The sequence below is a fragment of the Coturnix japonica genome, chromosome 27 (assembly GCF_054131305.1).
Source record: "Coturnix japonica strain WE chromosome 27, WE-NBRP24, whole genome shotgun sequence".
In the NCBI taxonomy this organism is placed as follows: Eukaryota; Metazoa; Chordata; class Aves; order Galliformes; family Phasianidae; genus Coturnix; species Coturnix japonica.
The window spans coordinates 6,608,155-6,632,310 of record NC_140689.1 but is presented as its reverse complement, the minus strand read 5'-3'; the positions used below and the strand labels follow the sequence as shown (position 1 = coordinate 6,632,310).

Here is a 24,156-nt window from a genome sequence, read left to right as displayed (position 1 = left end):
CCTCAGTTGGAGTGTAGCACTCCTCAGACCCTTTATATGCTCGACTCCAAAGTCCCGAGGGTTGGCCTTGGGTTTCTCCTAAAGCTCTTTGCCACAAACTCCAAGTGGGACCTTTCTCTCCAGCAGCAGTGTAGAGGATGTTCTTTACATCCTGTCCTGTCCGTACTGGCCCCAAGGCCACGGCACGGGCTATCTCTTGTTTTCTCTGCTCAAAAGCCTGCTGCTGCTCAGGACCCCATGAGAAATTATTCTTCTTCCGTGTTACCTGATAGAGGGGGCTCACTATGTGGCTGTAGTTTGGGACATGCATTCTCCAGAAGCCCACTACTCCCAGAAAAGATTGGGTCTCTGTCTTGGTGGTGGGAGGAGACATAGCAGTGATTTTGTCAATCACATCTGCTGGGATGTGTCGATGCCCATCTTGCCATTTTACACCTAAGAACTGGATTTCCTGGGCAGACCCCTTCACCTTGCTGCGCTTAATGGCAAAACCAGCTTGCAAAAGAATTTGGATAATCTGTGGCAGCACATAGTTCCATTGTATCCCTGGAGGACCCGAAGGAAGATACTGGCTGGTTTGAAAAGCAGCTGGAGAAAACTAACTTTGAACTGATGGAGACCAAAGAAGAGCTAACAGAGAAAAACACCAAACTACTTAAAACTGAAGAAGAGCTGATGCAGAAGAACAAAGGTGAGTTATGCGATGTGAAAGGTAGAAGACAGAAATAGTTCATTAATCTAAAAGAGAAATAACCAGTTTGAGTAGGAATTAGAGGAGATGTTCTACCTTTGGAACCATAGCCTGTAGATAAGTGATAGTTTGTTCCTTGTGTATATTCAGGTTCAGCAATTCCACGGTTTTTGGTTATTTCTTTTCTTTTTTTCCCCCTCTCCTTTAAACTGCAACTAGCAGCTTTACGCTTTCATAAGTATGGGGTTAAATGTCTATATCTTGATTTTTACTTTTATATTGTAATCTCTACTCTTCTTTATGTCTTGTTGATGCAATGTTTTTGTTCCAAGAAATATAGAAAACTTTTGAATCACTCCCAATAAGTGAAGACCACATGCAAATTAATTAATCTGTTCAAAGCTACCTAAACATTAGAATATCTGGAAAAATTGATTACTTAATAAACTATCTATTGGCTACTTATGTAATACAACCTTTTCTGTGTGTTACAGACTTTGAAATGCAGGTGATTAAATTGGATGAGTCTGTTGAGCAACTTAAAGAAGCAACTGAGGTAACTTTATCAAGAAGATGTTGTGTAAAATTGTTTTAATACCAACTTGTGGTAGCTTAAAATGCTATTCCAGTAGGCTCCATTAATAGATTTCTTACCGAGCTTAGCTTAACTGAATTTGCCTTTAATGCATTGTGTAATTCAGCTACTTAACACTCCATTAGAAACTGATGACTGAATTTTTTTTATTTTTTATTTCCATTCTCAATCAAGGTGCAGAAAGATGACATTATTACAGAGCTACGAGACTTAAAATCTCATTTAGAAGAAAAAGTAAAAGATTATGTGAGTTTTACACATCTCCGTATCCTTATACAAAAAAAGGAAAACACTAATTCTATGCTTGTAATCAACACATTTTTGGAAAACTGATTTTCTGTATGTAGCTGGTACTCGCTTGAAATTGTAAACAATTCAAATTTATCTGAAGGTAGTTGTTGTTAACACAAACAACAAAAATATCAACGTGTTCCACTAACTCCTGCCTCACACTCCTACATCAGATGAAGAGCAACAGTAAAAGTATATTGAGTTTGAAGTACGAGTATGAATGGTCAGGATATCTCCACGTTCTATGCAGTCCATAAAACTTTATCCTGACTAATGTACTGCGAGCTACTGAATATGTGAAGACTAGCTTGATTAAGTATGTGTGCATACCACTTCTGGTGGTTTTATAGTTAATTCTGTCACTCAGATCTCTAACCTTGTAAGCTTAGCAACTTGACCCTTCTTAGTCTTTGACTGTCTGCATCACTGCAACTTAGTATTTCCATGGTATTAAAGCTGACTGTGATGAGTAGTCATGTCCTCACCTATTACTTCTTCCAAGAACAAGGCTCCAACTCTATCTGTGAGATTGTGTGGCCTGAACACTTCTGAGGCTTTTCTTTTCATAAGCTAATAAAGATGAATAATCAGTCCTTGGCAGTGCCAGCATGGCTTAACAATCGTCATCTTGTAAGTAAGGAAGCTTCACTTGTGGTCAAGGACACAATCTAAAATATGCGTGACAGAGCTGACTAAGCTTTAAGGTTGGATTATATCTGTCACGATGAAAGTGATTTTAGCAGCTTAGCAGAAGTGTGATGTGATGAACTTGTATGAGAGCTGACCATTTGCTCTTTGACCATGTTTGTAATTTTGTTGACTTCTTGGAAACAGGAAATTCTTTGATAAACTGGTAAACTCTTGATTGTGTGCAAGTCTTTTACTTTGTAACCTGCTAGGCTCTTGCTTTCCCTTGTATACTCTACCGAGTATTGCACTTGTCATTATCTGAAGGTGTACTTGTTCTGTCTGCTATTGAGATTTGTAACTGATGTCTATAGAGTCACCGGGTAAATATTTTAGCTGTATGGTTTTGTGTAAATATTTGCCTACAGAAGATTACTGAGACTTAAGTGCTCCTTTTGTTAAGCTTCAATGTAACTGATGTTATATCAATACAGGAAAAGACTACCTACCATTTAACTACCATTAAAGCAGAACCGGCAGAAGAGAACACTAATAAAGGAACTGAAAGCAGCCAATTTTCAGTGCTTTCAGTTAAAGCACTGAAACAAGAGAAAACTGAGTTGGAAGTGGGAAGAAAGCGCAGTATTGATGAAGATAAGCCTACTGTGGAAGAGCCACCTACAAAGAAAGGTACAGTTTCTTCCATCCTTGAACAGGGTGTCTTCCAAAACAATAAATTGCTTCCTATTCCGGATAGGAAGCAAAAGGCTGTGAAGCACGTACCTTATGGTATAAGGAGAAAAGCCACTGTGTTAAACTGTAAATAGAAGTAACTGTTATGTAAATATCCCTTTTTCAGAATGCTTTTCTTTTTTGAATGCTTAAGAATAAAAGTTTTTTGCACTATTTTTTTCCTTTTTGCTGCTTTTTCCTCATCTGTTGATGCACTTGCAGATTTGGTAATAGTTTTAAAGCAGTTTCTTTAGGATTGTTTCAACTGCTGTTGCTGATCTTCTGAGTAGCATCAGCTGTTCAAGTGCTTTTTTTGTTTGTTTGTTTTGTTTTTCCTGAAGCAACTATCAAAATTGTTGACGACCTGCTAATTGCTCGCTCATGGGCAATATTTGAGCAAAATGGTTTGGATAACCTCTGATGCATTTAACTTCACTTCTGGGCACAGCTGATCATCAGTGTTCCTAGAATTACGGAAGGCATATACAATGTAGAAGGGAAAATCTAAAACTTAGCTGTATTCCCTTCCTTTCTTGTATTCCTCTTGCAAAATATGTGCAAGGGAGAAAGTCAAGGCCTTCTTTGGATGAGATGCTGTTCTTGGATGATTTGTCTTTGCTGCCTTTATTTGGCATAAATATTGAATCCTAATGTGACCACTGAATGGCATCACATATAAGCATCTTACCAGAGACTGAGGGAGGGATGTGGACTCCTCCATACTCCAAATAGTAGTGGGTTTGTTCTAATCATATGACCAAAGCTCTCATTTTAAAATTAATGACAGCAATGCTTCACATAGGAATTAAAATGGGTAGCTGATAGTCACAATGTCAGCATGAAGTTTTCTGTTAAGAAGTACTGAGTATTCAATCGTTAAAATTTTCTTCTATTTGTGAGTATTAATAGCGTCCAATTTCAAAAACCGCTTAATATATATTCTTTAGCTATGTTAAATATACACAGTAGAACAATGAGCACAGGTATGTTGTGCTGGTTCTTTTGTAGAATTAGTTATATAAGTAGCACGAGCAAAAGTGTTTTAGGAGATGCTAGGTTATCTCAGCTTCAAGTTCAGGGTATTTACACCATTCTCTGAGCTTTTAGGTCTTGTTTCCTATGCTCTGTAATAATGTTTTTTCCCTACTTCCTGTGTAAGGAGCTTCTAGACTGAACATTACAAATCTTCTCCCTAGTCTTATTTATCTTGCTTTAGTGCTTGCTTGTTGTTTTCAGCATAAAGTGTTTAGATTACTTATAAATCATATTCCCCTCACTAGTGTTGCTGGGAGCAGCAATCAAACCCAAAACCTGGTTTGGGGTGGAATACGCCACTGCTGTTTCTTCAGTATGACTTTTAAATCAATTGAGGGCTGTATATAAAACTCCTTAGATGAGTTAAGAGGCTGTTTCCATGCAGTACATGTGAATCTGTATGTAATGCAGGCTGCACGTGGGCGCTATAAAATTCTGCATTTCTGTAGCTGTAGTAATAAAAGGACTGTACAAGAATCACCATGGAATATATTGTTGTGGTGACACAATCCCTAGTAAGTCTTGACTTATATTTATTTTTTTTAATACTTAAAGTATGCATATTATGGAATGGACATAACTGGATTCTAAAGCAGTGATGAAATACAGCAGAAGTCGCTTTTGATAGAAAGAAAATGCATGTGATTTTAGCTAATTGCTCACCAGTTAAAGAAAAAAACAGCCCCAAGCTAATGGAATATTTATGGAAACTTGAATCTGCAAATTTGTACAACTTTATGAGTGAACTTTATATGCAAAAGAGTAAGTGTGGACAGAAGTAGGAATCCTCATATTTTGTTTAGAGATCAACTGAATAAGAGAGACAGATATCAACACTTAAGTGATCAACTTGTCCAGGGTTTTATCTTTCTTTTGAAAGTAAGAGGACTGTGAGTTGGAATGAAATTTCTTAGAGAACTGTTTATCTACCATTTAGATGTAGATGGAGTGATTCCTGGCTGCCTTATAGGGATTGCTGAAGCACGGAAGATAGAAAGAATATAGCTGTGAATTATCTATCTCGTTCCCATGTTTCTTAGATCTAATAAGATTTTCTACTGGTGTGGAGTGGAAGGTTTGAGTAGTGCCATGGTAAAAGTGTTCTTCCAGACTGAAAACCTTTTGCTGTTAATTCTGTATAGAAATCTGAGGCACCTGATTATGTGTCCAGAGAACTTTAATTCCTTCACTACTATCAAATACTATGTGATGTGAGGGCATGGCTTGCATATTACGACAGTTTTTCACTTAGAAGTTGCTACTTGGTGTTGTGAACTGCTATGTAATAATGATTTTAATCAATCTGAGCTACATTCCTTTTCCCTTTTTTTTGTTTGTTTGTTTGTTTGTTTTACAGTAGTTGTAAATGAGAGAAAGAAAAAGAACACTGTAGAGCAAAAGACAATTGAACACATGAAACAAAAGTGCTCCGCGTACCGAAAGGAAGTACTAGCACTGAGGGAAAGAACTGAAATCTTGGAACGTCATTTAACTGTGCTTGAAGAACAATGCAGAAGAGAAAAAAATAAAAACGAAGATTTCAGTAAGGAGGTAACAAGCCTGCGTATTGAGCTTTCTTTTTCTGAAGAAACAGCTGATGTCCTCCGTGAACAAATTCTGCAGGGTCAAGCTGACTATCGGGAAATTGCTTCTGAACTGGATGAACAGAAATCTATAAATATGACACTAGAAGACAAAAATGCCCAACTAACTAACAACATAGAAGTTGCCAAAGAATATATAATTGATAAAGTGTCACAAATAAAAGAAATGCGGACCAAATTAGATGAATTATACAAATGTCACTTAGAGTTTCACGCCATCGGTACTGACTTTGTCAGTGTAAAGGATTCCTCAGACTGTGAAAAAGATGAGCCAGGGACATCTCAAATTAGTTCTGCATGCATTCAGTCACAGACTTCTTCCATCTCAGATCTTGTGCAGGGCCTCTCCTTTAACTATAGTCTTGAAAGGATTTGGGAAGTATGCAGAAGTATTGTTGATGTTTCCTCACAAAAAAGTCAGCACATCAAAGCACTGCTTCAAGACAATGAAAACCTAAAGGCGGGACTGAATAATGCTGAAAATCATAATCGTCAACTTGTAATGAAGCTATGTGAGATTACAACTCACACTAGTCAGGAAGATGATCTTGTGAATCAGTTACATGAGCAAATAGAAAAGAAAACTCAGGAGTTTGAAGAAAAGACTGCAGAAGATCAGAGAGTGATTGCACAATTTCAGGAGGAAGTTGCCAACTGTGAGGTAAAAAGAAGAGAGCTTGAATATCGCCTGGAGGCTTCCAAGACAATGGAAGACAACGTGTCAAAACTCAATGAATTACTTAAAGAAAAAGAATCTATTATTGTTAATCTGGAGACAGTTACAGCAACTCTGCAGGAGAAGTCTGCAAATGCAGACAGAAAGGTTGAAGAGTTAAGTAGCAAAGAAGCAAATCTGATTCAAGAAGATATGCAGCTGAAAAACAGCTTGGAGCAGATGAAACATTCTCTTCAGGAAAAGGAAAAGAGTGAAATGGAGAAAGTGCAGCGTATAGAATCGTAAGTAACCACTGAGTTAACTTAGAGCCCTTTGAGAATGAACTAGAGTTAAAAATAGTTAATGGGAACATCCCTTTGACTTAATGCATTTGCAAAAAGAGACAGAAATAGCAGAACTGAGACAATCTGCCTTAAAGGATTCAAGCAAGGTCAGCTCTCCTTTCCTCCTACCTGATTAGCTACGCATAAATTCTGTAAAACTCCTGTACCTGCTCTTTGTATTCTGGGTGTGGTTCTGTTCTTGAACACTGTCGTATTGACATCATGTGCAACTAACCAAAAAAAGCACCAGCTTTTATTTTTGTTCTTCAGAAACAGAATTTCTGTTAATTACTAAAATTTCAATTTTTTCAGTAGTTCGATAAGCAGATGTCAGTTTGATGCTTATGATCCTACAGTCAGACTGGACATCTGTAGCTTTTTCCGATAATTCAACATGAAATATAGGAGCTGGTGGAAACTGAGAGGATGGAAGATATCTCCAAAGACTATGACCAACTATGTGACGGTCAGCCATTATTTGTGTGTGTGTGTGTGGAATATCTGTGTAAATGTTGTCACATTGCTAATGACTTTGAGTCTTCTGTGTTTCGATTTTAAAACATATCTGCATGTATTTGTATGTAAATATTTCAATGGAGATGCTCTATTTCTTTTAAAAGAGCTTTTGGTCATGGGAGAATCTTGATTTGAGAATAATGGGAGCTAGTAGGGAGTTCATCTGTAAATTTTCAAACCTTCTGTGTGCAAGGGATAGAATAATTGAAGTTATGCGAATGACATTAGAAGAACAAGAGGAAATGCAGCTTAAACAAGATGAAATGCGTGAAGCTCTGTTAGAGATGAACGAAAAATTAGCTTCAGGTAATCTTTCCAGGGAAAGGGAGCAGGGATGCAAAAGGGGTTTAGACGTACTGTGATAGCCACTTCCATTTTCATGTGACTGTTACTTAGGCATTAACGTTCCATAGTAAACAACAACTCTCTTGTAGTTAAAGGCTTCTGTTATTTCTTTATGTCTGTAGCAGATAAAACCGAAGCGGTTTTAGTAAAAAGTCATTGGTGTGGTATTTCAAATATATATTTGAAATGATATGCTATCTAACCTCTTTTTGTGTATTGAGTAGAACTGATTGCATGGAAACAGAAATACAGTGAACTGGAATACCAGAGCAATAGTGACTGGCAGCAAAAGAACAACGAAAGTGATGAGGCAAATTTGAATGAAAACAGTACAGAATTAATAAAGCTGCAAAAAGAGCTGGAGGTAACTTAACTTCAAAGTTGTAACTTGATAAAGTAAACTGTTATATTGATTACAGAAACTTCCTGTAAAAGCTGCAGTGCAACATGCAATAGGGACCAGGTGCAGCTTTTTTGTGGTACGTTAAGAATGGAATCACTGATGCCCCCATAGTATAGGAAGTGTAGCCTTCCCTACATTATGCTGCCATGAGCAGTGCTTCTTTTGCTGGCCTCTGAACAGTTAGTTGTCTTATCCCATCTGATGTTATTTTTTGTTGTTGTTGTTTGTTTGTTTTTTTAAATAAAAGTAATGGGCTGGCAGTGGGAGTTTTCTAAGTGAGTATACAATAGGTTACATCCACTCTGTTAGTGGAATGGTTCTGAGCTTCTTTCCTCCTTCACCTTGAGTAAGCTTATTCATGATATTTTTTTTAATGCGCAGAGCCAATTCCCTTTTTCAAGAAGAGGGGAAAGTTGAGCATTCATTGCTTCATTCTATACCACGTCAATGTGCTATAAGCAGAGTATACTTATACAATTGTTGTTTGCAAGAAAGGAATACTAACTCAAAGCAAATTGTAACTTACGGTGTATTTGTCAAAACTGTTTTCTGTTAGTTGCTTGGGCAACTAATATAAGCTATCGAAATCATCATCTAACTTTATCACCAGGAAGCCTTTTTTGTTGGGCTGCGGGTCTACTAATTTTCCTTGGTTAAAAGACTTTTATTTTTTCCAAGCGGTTTCTCAGGTGCTCTGTCCTATATATGAGAATGTCTGCCAGTAGGTTTGATAGGAAAGGAGACTACTCCTACAGTGTAAACTATGTTGCTTTTCTTTGTCTTTCAACCCTGAAGGAGCTGCAAGTTTTTCTACAACTGCTGCAAGGCAGCGTAAAGTGTTAGAAGTTTTTAAGTTAAAAGAGTTTTTCTTATACTGACTTTTGGTGTAAGTTCTGTAAAGCTTGTGTGAACATTTATAAAGAAAAAGAGATGTTTTATGGGGGCTCTCCAGTCTGAATAATAAATACTGGAAATGATTATTTTTTAATGGAAAAGAACTAATGATTATCCAATACCTGCCTTTGGGAATATTCTGTAGTAAAAACTGCTAATGTTTCTGTTATCTTGCAGAAACAAGTCTATTTAATGATGATCTGGCTTTTAAGACTTTTATTCCTTAATGTCTCACTATTTCATTTTTGGTTTCTTTGAAACAGGAAAGTGAGACTAAGTATCAAACTGATAGAAAAAAGTGGCTGGAGGAGAAAGAAGAGCTCCTAAATCAGATAAAAGAAGCTGAGAATATTCGCAACAAAGAAATGAAACAATTTGCTGAGGACTGACAACATTATGGAAAGCAACAAGCAGAAATCGTAAGTGATGAGGTCCTGGCAGAGTTGTCTGGTGCCTGTAGTTTGGAGACAACTTCATACCAAGTATTAACAGTAAGGGTGCATAAGAGCAGCTTGTCCAAGTCCCCTTGCTTTCTTATGTGGCAAAGCCCATATGAGAACTGCTTGATTTGGAAAAGAAAGGAATGGGGGGGCCACAAAAAGAAAGATCTTTCATAAGTGCATAATGAAATTTCACGTATGTGGGACATCAATAAGAAAAGTACAGTTGAAAAATAGATCACTATTTAATGAGGCTAAGAAAGTATTTTGTACAATAGCTTTTGTTTGTTCTCTTTTCTGCAAAGCAGAAGGCCTTTAAGCCTTTATAAGGAAGAAAAGGCAATTGAGTTTCTAAAGAAACCCCACAAACTTCTCTCCAGATACTGAATAAAAATACTTGGTCAAACGGCCACAGTTTTGCTCCTTTATCACTTTCCAAATAGTGACTGATAACAAAGTCACTTGAGTTACTTGAGCTGTTTGCTGGGCTCTTGTCATGTAACTTCTTAAACATGTGAATCTGTACATTCTGCAAAGCTTTTTTTACATCTGGAAGTAGTTAGTCCCGACTTTCTGGACCTGCAAGCAGCATAGAAGGATGTGAGGAGCTTAGTATTATTATCACTTTGTGACTTTATTTTCCTAAAGCTCATTAGTAATCATTAAATGAGCAAATTGAAGTTCTTAAATAATACTAATATTTTTTCACAAGGAGAGTAATGTAGGTTGTCTAATAGAAGCATAGTTTTGCTTCTGTAAGTTTGTAGTGCAACTAGTTCTAGAGCTCCTGTGGATCTTGAAGAGATCATACATTTACTAAGACTGTAAAACGGTGCTAACTACCGAAGTGTTAGAACAGTTCAGTGTGTAGTAGGTGATGTTCACTGTTCATCTGTTCTTCATTTAGGAAAGACTTGTTGCCCAGCTGGAGGAAAAGGACCGTAATCTTCAAAAGTGGCATGAGGAGAGAGATCAGTTAGTAGAAGCTTTGGAAGAACAGCTCAAAAGTTTGGCTTTCAATGAAAGCTTGGAGCAGATGAAACATTCTCTTCGGGAAAAGGAAAAGAGTGAAATGGAGAAAGTGCAACGTATAGAATCGTAAGTAACCACTGAGTTAACTTAGAGCCCTTTGAGAATGAACTAGAGTTAAAAATAGTTAATGGGAACATCCCTTTGACTTAATGCATCTGCATGCTTATCAATGGCCAAACTACTACTTTAGGATGCTTTGGTATGCTACTTGAGTTCCAAGGGAAAACAGGAGTGTGCAAGGAAATAAAGAATAATATGGGGATTGCTGGTGGTTTTGTTGTCCATCCCTCAGAATAGCATCTGAATAATTTATTGCTTCAGCATCTGATTATGAGAAGCAAGCTGAAATTCAAAAGTAATTGTTTAAATCACTGGTCTAGATAGATTTAAGAGTCTATTTACAAATAGAAACCAACAGGCAGGGCATGGATTAAGCTGTAATTGCTGTTTCCATGAGATGTGTAACAGTAATGTTCTTTGTGTCTTTATTTTTAACAAAAGGCTAGAAAATATTCTTTCTGAGAGTTCTGCCCTTGTACTGAATCTGAAAAAAGATTTGCAGAGGAAAGAAGAAGAGTATGCAGATCTGAAAGACAAACATTCTGATGCCGAGAAACAAATTCAGCAAGTACAAAGCGAGGTTTGTAGTCAACTGAGATATTTTTTTCTGTAAGATTATGCTTGGCTTTCTGCTGTTAAAACTTCTCAAACTTTAACTATGAAGCTGGAAATTTCACACTAGTGTGGCTAGCAGCAAATCTTAGGTAAAGTTGCCATTGAAGCTCTAGAGGGGACCAGAAGTTAAAACATGGTTTCACATAGATAATGAACAGAGGAAAGTAAAGTTGGTTGGTAGTCTGGAATAAGGTTTGTGAAGAGAATAGCTAATCTGTCTCTGGAGGGGACTTGTTATTATCTCTACGTTTCTGGTGACTTGCCATTGGTATCCGTGGTAACTCCAAAGCCTAAAACCTAAGTCTTGTGAAAAAACGCTGATAACTGGGAAGAAGAATGCTATTTACTTGAAGAGAAATAGACTAATTTCCAGAGGCTCTTTAATATAAGCATGTATATTTTTTTTCTTCAATTTCAGCTTCAGTGATGTTAATAGTTAAAATTTAATTATTAAACAAGAAGATATCTTAAAACCCATTTTGCAGGATCTTAGTCTGAAAGTTTATTGGGTGTGCTTGGGGTGGAAAATTGAAGCTTAAAAATGAATTCATGTCTTCCTTGGTAACCTTGCACTTGCTGTGGTTTTCCTACTCAGCACTTGTTTGTGAATTCCTCTTTATTTAACAAAGAAGTATTTGGCCAGGTTGGATTACAGAAGTCTTTTAATGAACCGTGAGCTGTGCTTACATTACAGGTGTCCACGATGCGTTCTGTGGAGGAATCCCTCAGGAACAAGATGGAAGAACTTGAAAGGATTAATAACCAGTTTAAGGATGAGCTGGATTATAAAGACTATACTATCCAACAACTTAAACAGGTATTTTACTTGCTCTTAATTTTTATTACATGAATGATGCAGGTTTTCCAAGCAACAGGGAAAAGGTCAAAAAAGAAAAAAAATAGAGCAAAATGAAAGTGGCCAACTGAAATTAGTGGTAGACCATGAAAGATATTCAAATAATTAGTCACTACATAGCACTGGCAGATTGCTTTAAATACAATAATCTGCATAGTAAATACATATGTAATACATGCATGTAACCTGATCTTGTTGAGTGACATCACGATATGTTAATTGAAATGTCTTACCATAAACTCTTTTTATCAGCTTGAGTCCTTATTTATGCTATATGAAAAACTTATTAATTCTAGGCTGTCTTAAAGATTCTGCTTGTTTTTACTGTGTATGCTTTTCTTTCAACATGAAATATATGAGCTGGTGGAAAAGGACCATAATATTCAAAAGTGGCGTGAGGAGAGAGATCAGTTAGTAGAAGCTTTGGAAGAACAGCTCAAAACTTTGGCTTCTATTGCCATACAAAAAGAGACAGAAATAGCAGAACTGAGACAATCTGCCTTAAAGGATTCAAGCAAGGTCAGCTCTCCTTTCCTCCTACCTGATTAGCTACCCATAAATTCTGTAAAACTCCTGTACCTGCTCTTTGTATTCTGGGTGTGGTTCTGTTCTTGAACACTGTCGTATTGACATCATGTGCAACTAACCAAAAAAAGCACCAGCTTTTATTTTTGTTCTTCAGAAACAGAATTTCTGTTAATTACTAAAATTTCAATTTTTTCAGTAGTTCGATAAGCAGATGTCAGTTTGATGCTTATGATCCTACAGTCAGACTGGACATCTGTAGCTTTTTCCGATAATTCACAGCATTTCCGGATCCCAAGCTAGGCTCAATACTCAGACAGTAGTTCTGTCTCAGGTTTCTTACTTTCTTTGCTTTCTCTGAGGTAGTATCTACAATGGCATGAAAAGACAGAAGGGGACGTGGAGAGAGATTAAGGGAAGCATCAAAAAGCAGAGGGGGGATGATCTCTGGAAGTTGCATTTCTTATTTCAACATCCAGCTTTTAATCAGGATAGCCAATCTAAGACGTAGCATAGAATTTCAGAAGCTAAACAGAAGACTAAATGAGTTGTGCTCTTTTGAGAATGTTTGGATTCACTTTCTCTGAGAAGAAAGATGTTCTCATAGCAAAACTTCCCCTACAACTGCCGACTTTCTCACAGTACCGAGGATTTGGGAACAAATAAAAGCTCGGGTTATTATATCTTAAGAGAGATGAAGGCTGAAGCACATAAGTAAAATAGAAGAATCAAAATATATTGTATTACAACTTCCCAGGCAATTCTGTGACTACTGCACTTGTAACAGTGACCGTACAAATCCGTGAAATGTTACTGTTCTTGAATAGTTAAGTGTTCTAGCCTGCAATTCTAAAACTGATGCTACTAAGTAATTGCAATACTGCTTGTGTGTGTTAATTCCTTTTGCCAATCCCACAACTCAGCAGTTTTTACTGTTTATTAGGATAATGCAACTGTGATAGAAGAGTTAAGAAAAGAACTGGCTGACAAAGATGACTTTATAAAGGAATTAAAAAAATGCATTAACCACAGTAGCCCTCAGTGTTTGCCAGAAATACCTTTACTTGAAGAAAGACAAAGTAGAAGGAATGACTCTGTAAATGAAAAAGTATGATTATATTTATAGAAAGTCAGTACTTAACATCTTGTTAACCCCTTTTTGTTCTTCTGTTTTCCTAGGAGATACTGGAGCTGGAATCATTTTTCTTAGCATATAGTCCTTTAACTACATATTCAGTGATGAGTACTTGTTGGTTCTTTTTGTCTTCCACTCAAACATGAGCTCTCATCTTCTCAAAACTATTTTATTTACTAGAACACCATCTCTCTGTGTACATTATGGAACTTTTCCATGCAGTTTTCCATGTATTCGTATGTGGATGCTGAAGATTAGGCAGAGGTTTAGCCTTTGGTGTTCTAACATAGCAGCTGTGAGCGTGCAGAGTATGGGGGGAATGGATGACAAAACGACCAGCGTTACAGATTTTGTCCCTAAATAATGTCTCACTTTCTCTCTTTTGGAGGCAGAATACTGCCTGAGACTGTTAGTGAGACCCAGTAGGGTGTATCTGAAGATCACACAATGAATAGATGTTACTACCTTCCCACACTTGTGCTGTGTTTCAGCTTACGTGTTCATGTGGCGTCTGAGCTTGAGGTTTTACACTGTAACTTTAGAAAACTCGAGATATTTTGGAGGTCTAATGCATAGCCTAATCTTTACTCCTTTTAAATATTTACAGCCTAGGAAACAACAAAGCAAAACTAAAACTGGAGAAAGTATTCCATTAAGATGCAAAGCTGAAGACAATTATTTGTCACGTCGATGTACTAGGAGCCTCACTTCATTAAATGAATCTGAGGTTAGTATGAAACTTCAGATCTGACAATGTTGTGATTGTATTGCTTTTGATAAGGAATGAGTAGGAAAAGATCTCATGTTCTCTAAACAATTCCCAAGTTTTAATTTATTTATCCCTTTCAAGGTGATCAGATCACCTGTTTTTATAGCCTTTGATAGGAATAAAAGCTGTTGAAACAATTGTGTGATGAATTTTTGTCAGGTGCTGTTGAAAACTCTCCTCATGTTAATGCTTATGAAGTGGCTCATGATTAGATAAGTTACTTGGAAAAAATTCATGGAGCCACTGAAACGGGCACAGCAAATTGAACTTATTTTCTTCCTCTGCAGGATTTCTGGACATTGTTTTGTTAGCAGATGATGTTAATCATTCCTATATAAGTTTTTAATTGCTAACTTTCATAAAACAGCAGTTACATATATTTTAAAAACAAAGTATTTATTAACCAACTTAATTCTTGGAAATACAGTGGGTGGTGATACTCCATTCAGATTCTTAGCAGAGCCTGATAAAGTGGCTCTGACTACTTTTTGTCTTTCTACAATCTTTGGTAACTTTTTGAGAGGAAGAAGACTCCCCTCAGGGGGTCGGAACAGTGTAAGTAGTAAAAGCTGCTAGTCTGTGTTTGGGACACTGGAGTTTGCTAGTTACTAGCAGCAGTAGAAGCAGCCATCTCCCATTTTCTGATGTCCCCAGCAGCCTGTCTTCCATGTGTTCAACCAGCATCTGAACTCATTTTTGATATGCTAGCTGAATTCCTGCCATAGAGAAGGAGGAGTCCAGGTGATCTCAGTTCTGACTTTGTTGTTCCTGTTGAGAAAAACAGGATTGGGTGGATTGTGGACAGTAAGTGCTGCTGGGGAAATGCATACTGACATTTCCCTGTCACTTAGCTGTGCATTTGCTGCCATTTGACCGTGAGCAGGTACATGATAGCCTTCAGCTTAAGTACGGTGTCATTGCTTGAATGTCTGTATTCTCTCCAGGGAAAAGATAGCAATGGAGTTCTTTAATGACTTGTACTGGGCTTGCACCTTGCCAGCTGGACCTTACTTATGTAAATAACATCTCTAGTGTAGAAGAGGAAGGGCAAATTCCCTAAGATTAAGCTGGAAGTTAATCGAACACTTGAATCAAATGCTCCTGTTCCTGCCCAGTTCTGACGCAGCAGAGTTGAGATGAAGAAAATCGTGACAGTTCTACCACCATTCTCTATTAAAAAAAAGTGTAGTTGTCTGTGCCCTTGAGAAAAAATGACTTGTAAAGTATCAGGCTCAGTTTAACATGGAGAACTTTTTTTGTGATCATAGATTGGAAATAATTTTAAATGTAACAAGTTCTAGGAAAGAAGGGTAAAACTCTGCTGTAACTGAAATAGACTCCTTCTGTTACAAGTGTTCTTACAGCAGGAAAATCGAATGCTTACATATCCTTTTCCAGATGCTTTATAGCTTTTTAATCTCATGGCTACCTCAACACTTGCACTTAAAATTCTTCTGTGCTATCAGGAGCATTTGGAAACTGTCCTCGACTCTTCTGGAGTGTCCGCAGAAAATGGCAAAACTAGTCGGTTCCCAAAACCGGAGCTGGAAATCCCACTGACACCTCTGCAACCTGATAAGACGGAGATAAAGCAGCACGGCAGCATGATACCTTTAGGAGTGAAAATGCCTAAGGCAAAAAAGAAAAGAAGTGATGACATGGATGAGGTATGACCTAGACCCAACAGAAAACAAAATATCTGATGCCTTTTTACCATTCTCATTTAAGCATTAAAAAAATGCTATTTCTACCTCAGTAAAGTAGTTGAAGAATTTAATCAATGAACTGCTTTAATGAACAAAACTAATAGCCAAGCTCAGTGATAATGGTTTAAGAGAAGGGAATTTCTCTTAACTCCATTGTGTATTTTCTTTGAAACCTGTAGACATAAATCAGCTTTTTAGACATCATGAGATGTCTAATACTGATATATTAATGTCCTGTTTTTATAATTGAATGCTTATTTATTATTTGATTTACAGTGGAATAGTTACCACTAGCAGATACTTCCCTACTATTAGCAAAAGTGTTTGAAGTGTTCACTTTTGTGACATCAATTGTTCTTTCCAAAAGAATCATGGCTGAAACTTGTCTTATTTTCCCAGGATTTTGTGAAAAGTGAGAACACGAAAAATACAAAATCTGTCATGGCTTTTAATTCACCCTCTGCAAGTGACGAGAAAATGGTTGGTTTTTGTTCTAGTTTTGAAGCTAGCTTGGGTCTTCCTGTAATTGTGTGGTCACACGAAAGAAGCAGTGTCTTATCCTTATGTGTATACCTGAATGGGAATCTTACATGCTTATGAGCTCTTCCTATTAAATTCCATAAGCTAACCAAAGGGCAAGTCAGTCTGTCCCCAGAGCGTGTAATGGCTGTACTGTGTAATGATTTGGAGGGAAGGATATTGCACACTGAATAGTTGGGAAGAGAAGCTTTAGTGTATTATCGTGTGCTTTTGTAAGTGAAGCCCTTGTATTAAAATAAGGTTCATATCATTAATATGCATGGCAGTTATTAAAAACAGATGTTCACATGTGATAGCAGTATCCTTGGCATGGTCAGAGTATGAGTAGTAGATTTTTCCCATCTGTTGTCTTCTGTTTTATATGTTTGTTTATTTTATGTAATTAGAACAGCTTATGTAAGAAACAACTCCACAGCTTGGGAGCTACTTTTAAAGAAACTACTGCCTTATTAAGAAACTTTAAGAAACGTATGCCTTGAAATAGCTGAGATTTTGACAACTCCCTGAAGGGTATAAAATTGTATACATTACTTGCCGTTGTGGTATCATCAGCATAATGAACAGAGGTGTCAGTAGTAAAGCTCAAAATGTCAACTTCAAATAACATTGAACTAAAATGAAGTTTAAACAATGTTCTTGTTTCACATGTTCACATCTCTGTTGAACAGAAATCCGGAAAAGACTACTTCCTGAGAAAGCGAGTACATGCTTCAAGACTGACTAAAAAGAAGGATGAAACACTGCAAAAAGTTGGAGATTTTATTCAAAGCTCTCTTTCTATTATACACTCTAAAGGTTGGTGTAGAATAAGTTTTATTCCATGTTTTCTAGACATTGTAGAATGGCTTGTTTCTGCTGTAGGCTATTGATGTATGTGTTCTTAGAGAACTTGTCTGCCATGTTAAGTTGTCTTGTCCTTTGATTTATGAAGTAAATGCATTTATTCGTCTCTTCAGAGATTCATTATTACATTTGTGAAAACCTACAAGTATACAGAGAAAGTTGGTTCTGTCTTGTGCTTCTGTCAGCACGAAAGTTAGGCCTGTTGTTTAACTCCTGCTGAAGTTTCTGACTTCCAGCGACTTCTGAGCCATGATTGTCTTTCATACTCCATTTTAATGCGTGCTTTAAGCTGCCGTACCTGAACCTATAAACTGTTTCAGCTATAGAAGCAATAAAGAACCTCGATGAACAAATACAATTTCTGAGTATTTTCACTTAAATTTTACATGTCATTTATAAACCAAGTTTGTTACGAAGCTTTTTTTGCATTCAGTGATTTAAAGACTCACAAAACCAGTAAGTTGATTGGTTTACGTATCAAAACAAATTTCTTCTAGCCAAGAAGCTGATGTCAGCAGTAAGTTCTCCTAAATCAAACGAACCTGAAAGTCTCGAAGAAGGAGAGACCAAGCCAAAACGATGCAAAAGGAAGCTGTATTCCACTGTCGTTTCTGGCCCTCTAGATATACCAGCTTCTTCGGTAAGCGATTATACTGTAGTCTTGGCTTAAAATAAACTACTAAGGAGTCCAAACAGACTGGAGGTTTCATCTATTTGCAGGAGGAGGTTGAAAGTACTGAGGTATTTCTTTATTCTACCAAGTCATTCTTGTTGGTCTTCCTGCTGTTCTGTTTTAGTTTGTCCTCAAAGATCTCTGTGTTTGGCTGGCTTACAGTTTACTAAGTAGGTGATGTAGCAATCACGGAGATGTCTTCTAATTTGGAATCATAGATAATTTCAGTGTGTTGGAGTGGGATTATTCTACTACACGCTTTTCTAGAGCACAACTTAGACAGCTTTTTAGGTATGCTTAAACTATGATCTCCTGTCTAAGCCAACTTGCAAAGGATCTGATGTGCCAGTTTCATGACTCTGTCGGCAGCTATTGTGCTAAGAACATTCTTGCTCTGTTGGAACTGCATCTTTTAATTATATTAGAGTCCTTTTTCTGTTCAGCATAGTGATCATTTGCCCATACTGTAACATCCCTCTGAATTTTTTGATGATTTGACGAATGATAGGGGCAGAAACCAAAATGTTATTTTTTTTTTGTTAGAGGATGAAGAAGGTGAGACAATTTCTTCTCTCACTGTAGTTCTGAGAACACGGAACTGAACCGAGAACTGAAATTCTGGGCAAGTCATAGCTACAGGGGTTGAGGCTAAAAATGTTTTCTGAACGCTTCATGTTTCACAAAACAAGTATTATAATACTCTTTTGAAAATAAGTATTTCAAAATGAAAGCTGCCTTCAGGCTTTCCCCAGATGTGTGTGCTTTTTTAAGATAAACAGGATTTTGTACATTCTCCATATTTGTTCCTTGTGATTAAGCTGCATTAAAATGATCTCGGTATCCCATATTTTTCTGAATAAAATATAATAAGCAAATTCCATTCTGAAATCCATTTAGGGGATGAAATATGTTTGCGTGGGTCAAGAAGAGCTTGTCAGTCTTGTGCAAAAAGATGAGTAACTTTTGAAATGTTTTCTTCAGGAATCTGAGGAACAAAAGAAGGAAAGTGATCATCTGATCATCAAGCGACGGCTGAGATCCAGAACAGCTAAAAAACCTTGAAGAAGCGTGTTTGTTCCCCTTTCTCAGGACATACTTTTATTGTATTATTAAAACTGGTTGTTAATAAACAGTAACAGTTACTCCGTTGTGTTCTTAAATTTGTATATAGGTGTTTGTTGCAGAACGGCAGGAGAAAAGCAGACGACCACACCTGTCATTGACATATGATCAGCGAATCTCATTTATTCCTTGGCTGCGTGTACCTTAATAATACGGATAATTAGCTCATACATATTGCAAAAGTGGAGCTCATCATTGGTTCCCAATTACATACTATCCCCGAGTATCTTAACAGCTTGTTGTTATCAACTGAAAGCTACTCCCTTGCTGAGTTCCCAGAACCATGGCTAGTTTCTCACCATCCCAGGGCATCCTGTTGTTCTTGCTGTCCTTGCAGGTGTTATGGCTGCTTGCTTAGCTGCACCATGTTTACGACCCTTCTCAGCTAACTAGCTGTAAAAAACACACTCTGCATTTCCCCTGTTTTCTTTTAGGCTGAAAAAGGGTTTGATTTAACGACCGATTAATCATATTTAACAAGCAGTTCAGTTCATTTGTTCAATCAGTTCTCATGTAGTTTTATCCTGCTTCGTAGCTGCTGTTCTGTGAACTTCTCATCTGGATCCATGACGGACGCTCCGTAGAATTCTTCTTACAATACTGCCTATAGAATAGCAACACTACTTAAATTAATAACATAACTATTATAACTCAATCAAGGCCTAGATTGACAATACTCTAAAAGTGAAAAAAGAGACAAGTCAAATACAACATAACAACATTACTGTTAAACTCACTAAAAAGAACAAACATGTTTGTACTGCAACCTAAGTTTCTGTAACCTGAAAATAAATCCATGAGGGTCCCATTGTGTTAATGTGTAACTGATCAGGAAAAGTCTTCAATTTTCATATACTCTGATATATTGATTTTAATGAACACTAAAATTTGTGCAATAAATGCTTTTAAGATGCTCATAACCATGCTCTACCGACTGAGTTATCCGGGCTAATAATTGATTAATGATCGTCCAATTTTATGAAGTAGCATGTCAAATAGAACCAATTTTAGAGCACAAATGTACTAAAGTATCACTAGGGGCTAATTAATAGGCTAATAACATAATAACCAAACAGTACTAAAACATTAAAAGAGCTATTCCTGTAGATTCTAGTATTGATTAGATCAAATCCTGTTTAATACACATCTGATCTATTACTAAAATAGAAGAAGCACACAACATCCTAGCTAATGCCTTAAATTCTAAATCTTGAGACTGCATTGGTAAAACAGAAAATCACACACTATGTCAAACTATTACCAATATTATCTATAACACAGCAAGTTACAAAGCAATATCACTAAGTAAGAAACACACAATTACAATTACTATGAAGGCTGGATGCTATTTTCTGCCTTCAGATGAGACCGAAGATATCATGCTGGAATCCACATAGGGCCAGTCCCTGTGGAAATACGAGCATATTCACGACCCCAAGTTGTCAGTGGTAGGGAACAGTCCCAAAGTCCTATGGCCATATTCCAAACATTAACCATAGGCTGTTCCTTTAGCACTGGGGAAGCCTCAAAATGACGATCCACACAAGCTGTATCTCTATGAACACGATTCAAAAAATTCAGCACAAGCAAAACAAGAAAAACCTTGCACAATACTTCTTGTAGTGTGTCTCCCATATTCCCCCTTTTTTGTTTAATAATAATAAGAATGGATTTCAATGTTTGATAAATGTGCACAGTGATAGCTTGTTCAGTGGGAGAATGAGCAATAGCTGTAGTATGTTTAACACCCCCTTCTTGGAGGAAAGTTTGAGTGGCCTTAGAGGTATACGCAGGCCCATTATCTGTTTTTGTAGTATGTGGGATTCCCATAGCAGCATAAGCAGATAACCAGTGTTTATAGGTGTCATGACTGCGTTCACCTGTATGTGTTGTGGCAAATACATAAGAAGAATGAGTATCTATTGTTACATGTGCATATTTTAGATGGCCAGATTCAGGAACGGGAGTGACATCTGTCTGACACAGTTGAAGAGGTGCTGTGCCGCATGGATGTGTCCCAATTTGAGGCAAAAAGATATCAGTCAAATTATGTAGCTGGTATTCAGTCATAAACATGGTGTATCGTATAAGAGAGAGGATCATTCTTAACACAATTTTTCAGTCGTGAAGGGTCATAGCGTAACTGTCACTGTTTGCAACCAAAAGATTGTATGTAAAGGCTGACTGAAGTCCATATGTTCTTGCTGACTCCCTTAGCTCCTTCACTGCCTCATAAGGCAGGGATTCCCAACGGGGGACCTGATTCGGCTGATACAACATAGGAAAGGCTTGCAATGTGTCAGCATCACCCCTTAATATAGTTTCTTTTCTGCACTGCTCTAAGACATCACAGTACGCTGTAGGGAAATTTGTCGTTCCTGCTCCCTTCAAAGTACCATCAGGAGGAAATGCGTCCGATTCTCTTTCTGGATCTACAGGACTGGGGTCACAACGATCCACTGGTTTTGGTCCATCCGTGTCTTTAACCACGTTATACACGGGCTGCACAGACGCAGCCATGCATGACGAGGGGGGGGCGGCACGGCGAGGCGCAGAGAACGACGTGGGCGGAGCAGAGGGCGGGGGCGCGATGAGCAACGTAGGCGGACTGAAGGGCGGGGGGGCGTAGAGGCCGACAATGCGGCGAGCGACGTGAGGGGGGCAGCAGGCGGCCTCTGGCTGGGAACGGCTGGTTGTGTCGGAGCGCAGCCGCTGTTCTTTCTCGCGCTGGGCTGGAGGTTTCTTGACCGGCGACGGCAGGTGACGGTGTTGTGGTTGTCCGAGCGGCAGTTCTGGCACCACACACCGACAGCTTGGCAATTCCGTCGCAAATGTCCCTTAACGCCGCACCGGAAACATTTAACAGAGGTGCTTGGGCCTGCACTAGTTACCGCAGACACTTGTAAGGGTGCAAGAGCTGCTGACACTTGATTCTGAGAAGCCTCAGCCTGTGCCTTTAATCCTGCCCCTAGCTCTTTAATAGCCTCAACTATGAAAGCCTGAGCCCCTGTGGGAATGCTTGATAATCTGTGTAACGCCTCCTCTATTGTCCAGTTACTCCTCAAAGTACTTAGAATGCCACGAGCTGTAGCATTACAATTCTGAAGTGCTCAATGTTTTAGCATTATTTCCCTCATGTACTCTGGTACTCCAGCCTTCTCTATGGCTCCGGCTACCTTATCTAGAGGCGCTCCAAAATCCTCATTTCTTCCCTGCTGGGAAGAAACTTGTTTAGCAGTATCTTCACCCTGTTCATCAATATACCATGAGAAAAGACCTTTCATCTCATCTCATTTGATGTATGTATGTTGCAGAATGGCGGGAGAAAAGCAGACGACCACACCTGTCATTGACATGATCAGCGAATCTCGTTTATTCCTTGGCTGCGTGTACATTTATAATACGGATAATTAGCTCATACATATTGCAAAAGTAGAGCTCATCATTGGTTCCCAATTACATACCATCCCCGAGTATCTTAACAGCTGTTATCATCCTGAAAGATACTCCCTTGCTGAGTTCCCAGAACCATGGCTAGTTTCTCACCATCACAGGGCATCCTGATGTTCTCACTGTCCTTGCAGGTGTTATGGCTGCTTGATTAACCGCACCATGTTTACGACCCTTCTCAGCTAACTAGCTGTAAAAAACACTCTCTACAGGACCCCACAGATTACCTTCAGAATTCAACAGTTAGTTCTGTTTCCTTTCGGAGTGCATAACAACCTGAGCAAATGAATTGAATGACGTGGCTTGTTAGTCTGGTACAAACTCTGCTGTACACTGGAACTTGGTCCATTTGTAAGCAGGACTTTGTCCATTTCTGCAGGACAGCAGAAAACCCTTTGTGCTAATCATGATGCCAAGAAGCATAATGCGGCAAATGGCAGATGATCCAACTGCTTCAGGTGTTCATTTCCTTAAAACTGAGAATAGTTTTGGACTGAGAGTTTGTAAGCAGAACGGAGCTCTTAAAGCTGTCAGAGATTATTTCTGCACTGCTCAATTCTATCTGCCTAACATACACAGGATCTCAGAACTGCGTTGCGTGAACTGGTGGAACTTGTTGAAGTGAACTGGGATGAGCAAATTTTAGAACTTAGTCAGAACGCAGTAAAAAATGGATAATCTCATGGGTATTAAGGTACAGGCTTGCTATTTCTGCACTGAATTTGTTTTTATTTTACATGGCTGTGATCTGAAAGTTGCTTGAAACGCAGGCACCTCGGCACTGTTGTGTAACTGAATTTCACACGATAGGTCCTGAAATATCCTGGAATCTAAAACTCTGACTTGTTTTAAGTCTGCTGCTTGAGTATAATCAGGGTCATAGTGTCTGTGTGCAGTGTTTCTTTTCCCTGTAATGCTCCACATCATTTCATTTTGGGAATATTGAAGGAAATGGACTATGTGCCATAACTGTTGTTAGAACAAACTATGCCTGGTGTGATCTTATGCATAGGTTCTGTAACTGCTCTTCACAGCTCAGGTGTTTCACCTTCCTTTTGGTGAAGTGATGAAATACTGCTGGTTTCTATTTGTGCTTCTAGGCACCTTGAAGCACTTAGGAATAGAACAATTGTCTCCAGTTCTTTTCAGTGATATCAGTAACAGCTCGAGTGCTGCTGCCCACTAGGTAGACCCAAAGAAGCAGATTACAGTGAAACAATACATGAGCTGGACCTGCACGAGGATCACTTGCAAGACAGTGGCTCTGTTGCTTGAAGCCTATTTGCTTCTTCCTGACGCCACTCTATTACCAAATATCAACAACCTTTCATGATTCAACTTGCAAACGTTTGACACTAACCCTTGTGTTTCTATGCCTTCCTAGGTGATTCGAGCCCTTGTCAACCCCAAAGATCCAAACCAAGTAGTGATGTGCAGTGTGTTTCCATCAATGGAGAGTTCTTATTAAGCACGAATCGCTGCAATTCGGATGACAGCCTTCCACATGGTAACAGTGATGGACACAAGGGGCTCATCCACGTTCATGCTCTCATATCTCCTGGCTCTGCTGAAGCTCCTGACCTGAGCCTGCCAGACACAGCAGTCACCTGCCTGGATTGTGACCCAGCGCCTTTGCAGTGCTGCCCATCCCAAGCACA

At 38.3% G+C, this 24,156-nt stretch overlaps 3 protein-coding genes across 6 annotated transcripts; all 3 read left to right on the top strand.

The window, feature by feature from the left end:
• The first annotated feature begins 1,189 nt into the window (after positions 1-1,189).
• LOC146756429 (kinesin-like protein KIF20B) lies at positions 1,190-6,705 on the top strand. Its single transcript, XM_085524467.1, has 4 exons — positions 1,190-1,247; positions 1,461-1,532; positions 2,699-2,894; positions 5,329-6,705. The coding sequence occupies exons 1-4, from the start codon at positions 1,194-1,196 to the stop codon at positions 6,534-6,536; spliced, it is 1,530 nt and encodes a 509-aa protein (XP_085380593.1). The 5' UTR covers positions 1,190-1,193; the 3' UTR covers positions 6,537-6,705.
• A 189-nt stretch (positions 6,706-6,894) lies between these two features.
• LOC146756428 (kinesin-like protein KIF20B) lies at positions 6,895-10,840 on the top strand. 2 transcript variants are annotated; one of them, XM_085524469.1, is made up of 5 exons: positions 6,895-7,040; positions 7,660-7,799; positions 8,996-9,151; positions 10,080-10,270; positions 10,706-10,840. In XM_085524469.1, the coding sequence occupies exons 1-3, from the start codon at positions 7,001-7,003 to the stop codon at positions 9,119-9,121; spliced, it is 306 nt and encodes a 101-aa protein (XP_085380595.1). In that variant the 5' UTR covers positions 6,895-7,000; the 3' UTR covers positions 9,122-9,151; positions 10,080-10,270; positions 10,706-10,840. The 2 variants fall into 2 exon arrangements, with proteins under 2 accessions (XP_085380595.1, XP_085380594.1); XM_085524468.1 differs by lacking the exon at positions 6,895-7,040 and adding an exon at positions 7,059-7,396.
• A 1,113-nt stretch (positions 10,841-11,953) lies between these two features.
• On the top strand, positions 11,954-19,068 carry LOC146756427 (kinesin-like protein KIF20B). 3 transcript variants are annotated; one of them, XM_085524345.1, is made up of 8 exons: positions 11,958-12,254; positions 13,204-13,368; positions 14,003-14,122; positions 15,631-15,831; positions 16,270-16,350; positions 17,079-17,205; positions 17,751-17,893; positions 18,908-19,068. In XM_085524345.1, the coding sequence occupies exons 1-8, from the start codon at positions 12,066-12,068 to the stop codon at positions 18,986-18,988; spliced, it is 1,107 nt and encodes a 368-aa protein (XP_085380471.1). In that variant the 5' UTR covers positions 11,958-12,065; the 3' UTR covers positions 18,989-19,068. The 3 variants fall into 3 exon arrangements, with proteins under 3 accessions (XP_085380473.1, XP_085380471.1, XP_085380472.1); XM_085524347.1 differs by lacking the exon at positions 15,631-15,831 and having other exon boundaries at positions 11,954-12,254; XM_085524346.1 differs by lacking the exon at positions 13,204-13,368 and having other exon boundaries at positions 11,960-12,254.
• Positions 19,069-24,156: the final 5,088 nt, after the last annotated feature.

Excerpts from the sequence above, each read along its gene's own strand:
- LOC146756429 (XM_085524467.1), top strand. The coding sequence starts at position 1,194 with ATGCAGGTGATTAAATTGGATGAGTCTGTTGAGCAACTTAAAGAAGCA. Across the intron at positions 1,533-2,698 it reads AAGAAAAAGTAAAAGATTAT|GAAAAGACTACCTACCATTT; the intron begins GTGAGTTTTACA and ends ATATCAATACAG. Across the intron at positions 2,895-5,328 it reads AGAGCCACCTACAAAGAAAG|TAGTTGTAAATGAGAGAAAG; the intron begins GTACAGTTTCTT and ends TTTGTTTTACAG.
- LOC146756428 (XM_085524468.1), top strand. The coding sequence starts at position 7,231 with ATGGGAGCTAGTAGGGAGTTCATCTGTAAATTTTCAAACCTTCTGTGT. Across the intron at positions 7,397-7,659 it reads GAACGAAAAATTAGCTTCAG|AACTGATTGCATGGAAACAG; the intron begins GTAATCTTTCCA and ends TGTATTGAGTAG. Across the intron at positions 7,800-8,995 it reads AGCTGCAAAAAGAGCTGGAG|GAAAGTGAGACTAAGTATCA; the intron begins GTAACTTAACTT and ends TCTTTGAAACAG.
- LOC146756427 (XM_085524345.1), top strand. The coding sequence starts at position 12,066 with ATGCTTTTCTTTCAACATGAAATATATGAGCTGGTGGAAAAGGACCAT. Across the intron at positions 16,351-17,078 it reads CTGCAAGTGACGAGAAAATG|AAATCCGGAAAAGACTACTT; the intron begins GTTGGTTTTTGT and ends TCTGTTGAACAG. Across the intron at positions 17,206-17,750 it reads TTCTATTATACACTCTAAAG|CCAAGAAGCTGATGTCAGCA; the intron begins GTTGGTGTAGAA and ends AATTTCTTCTAG.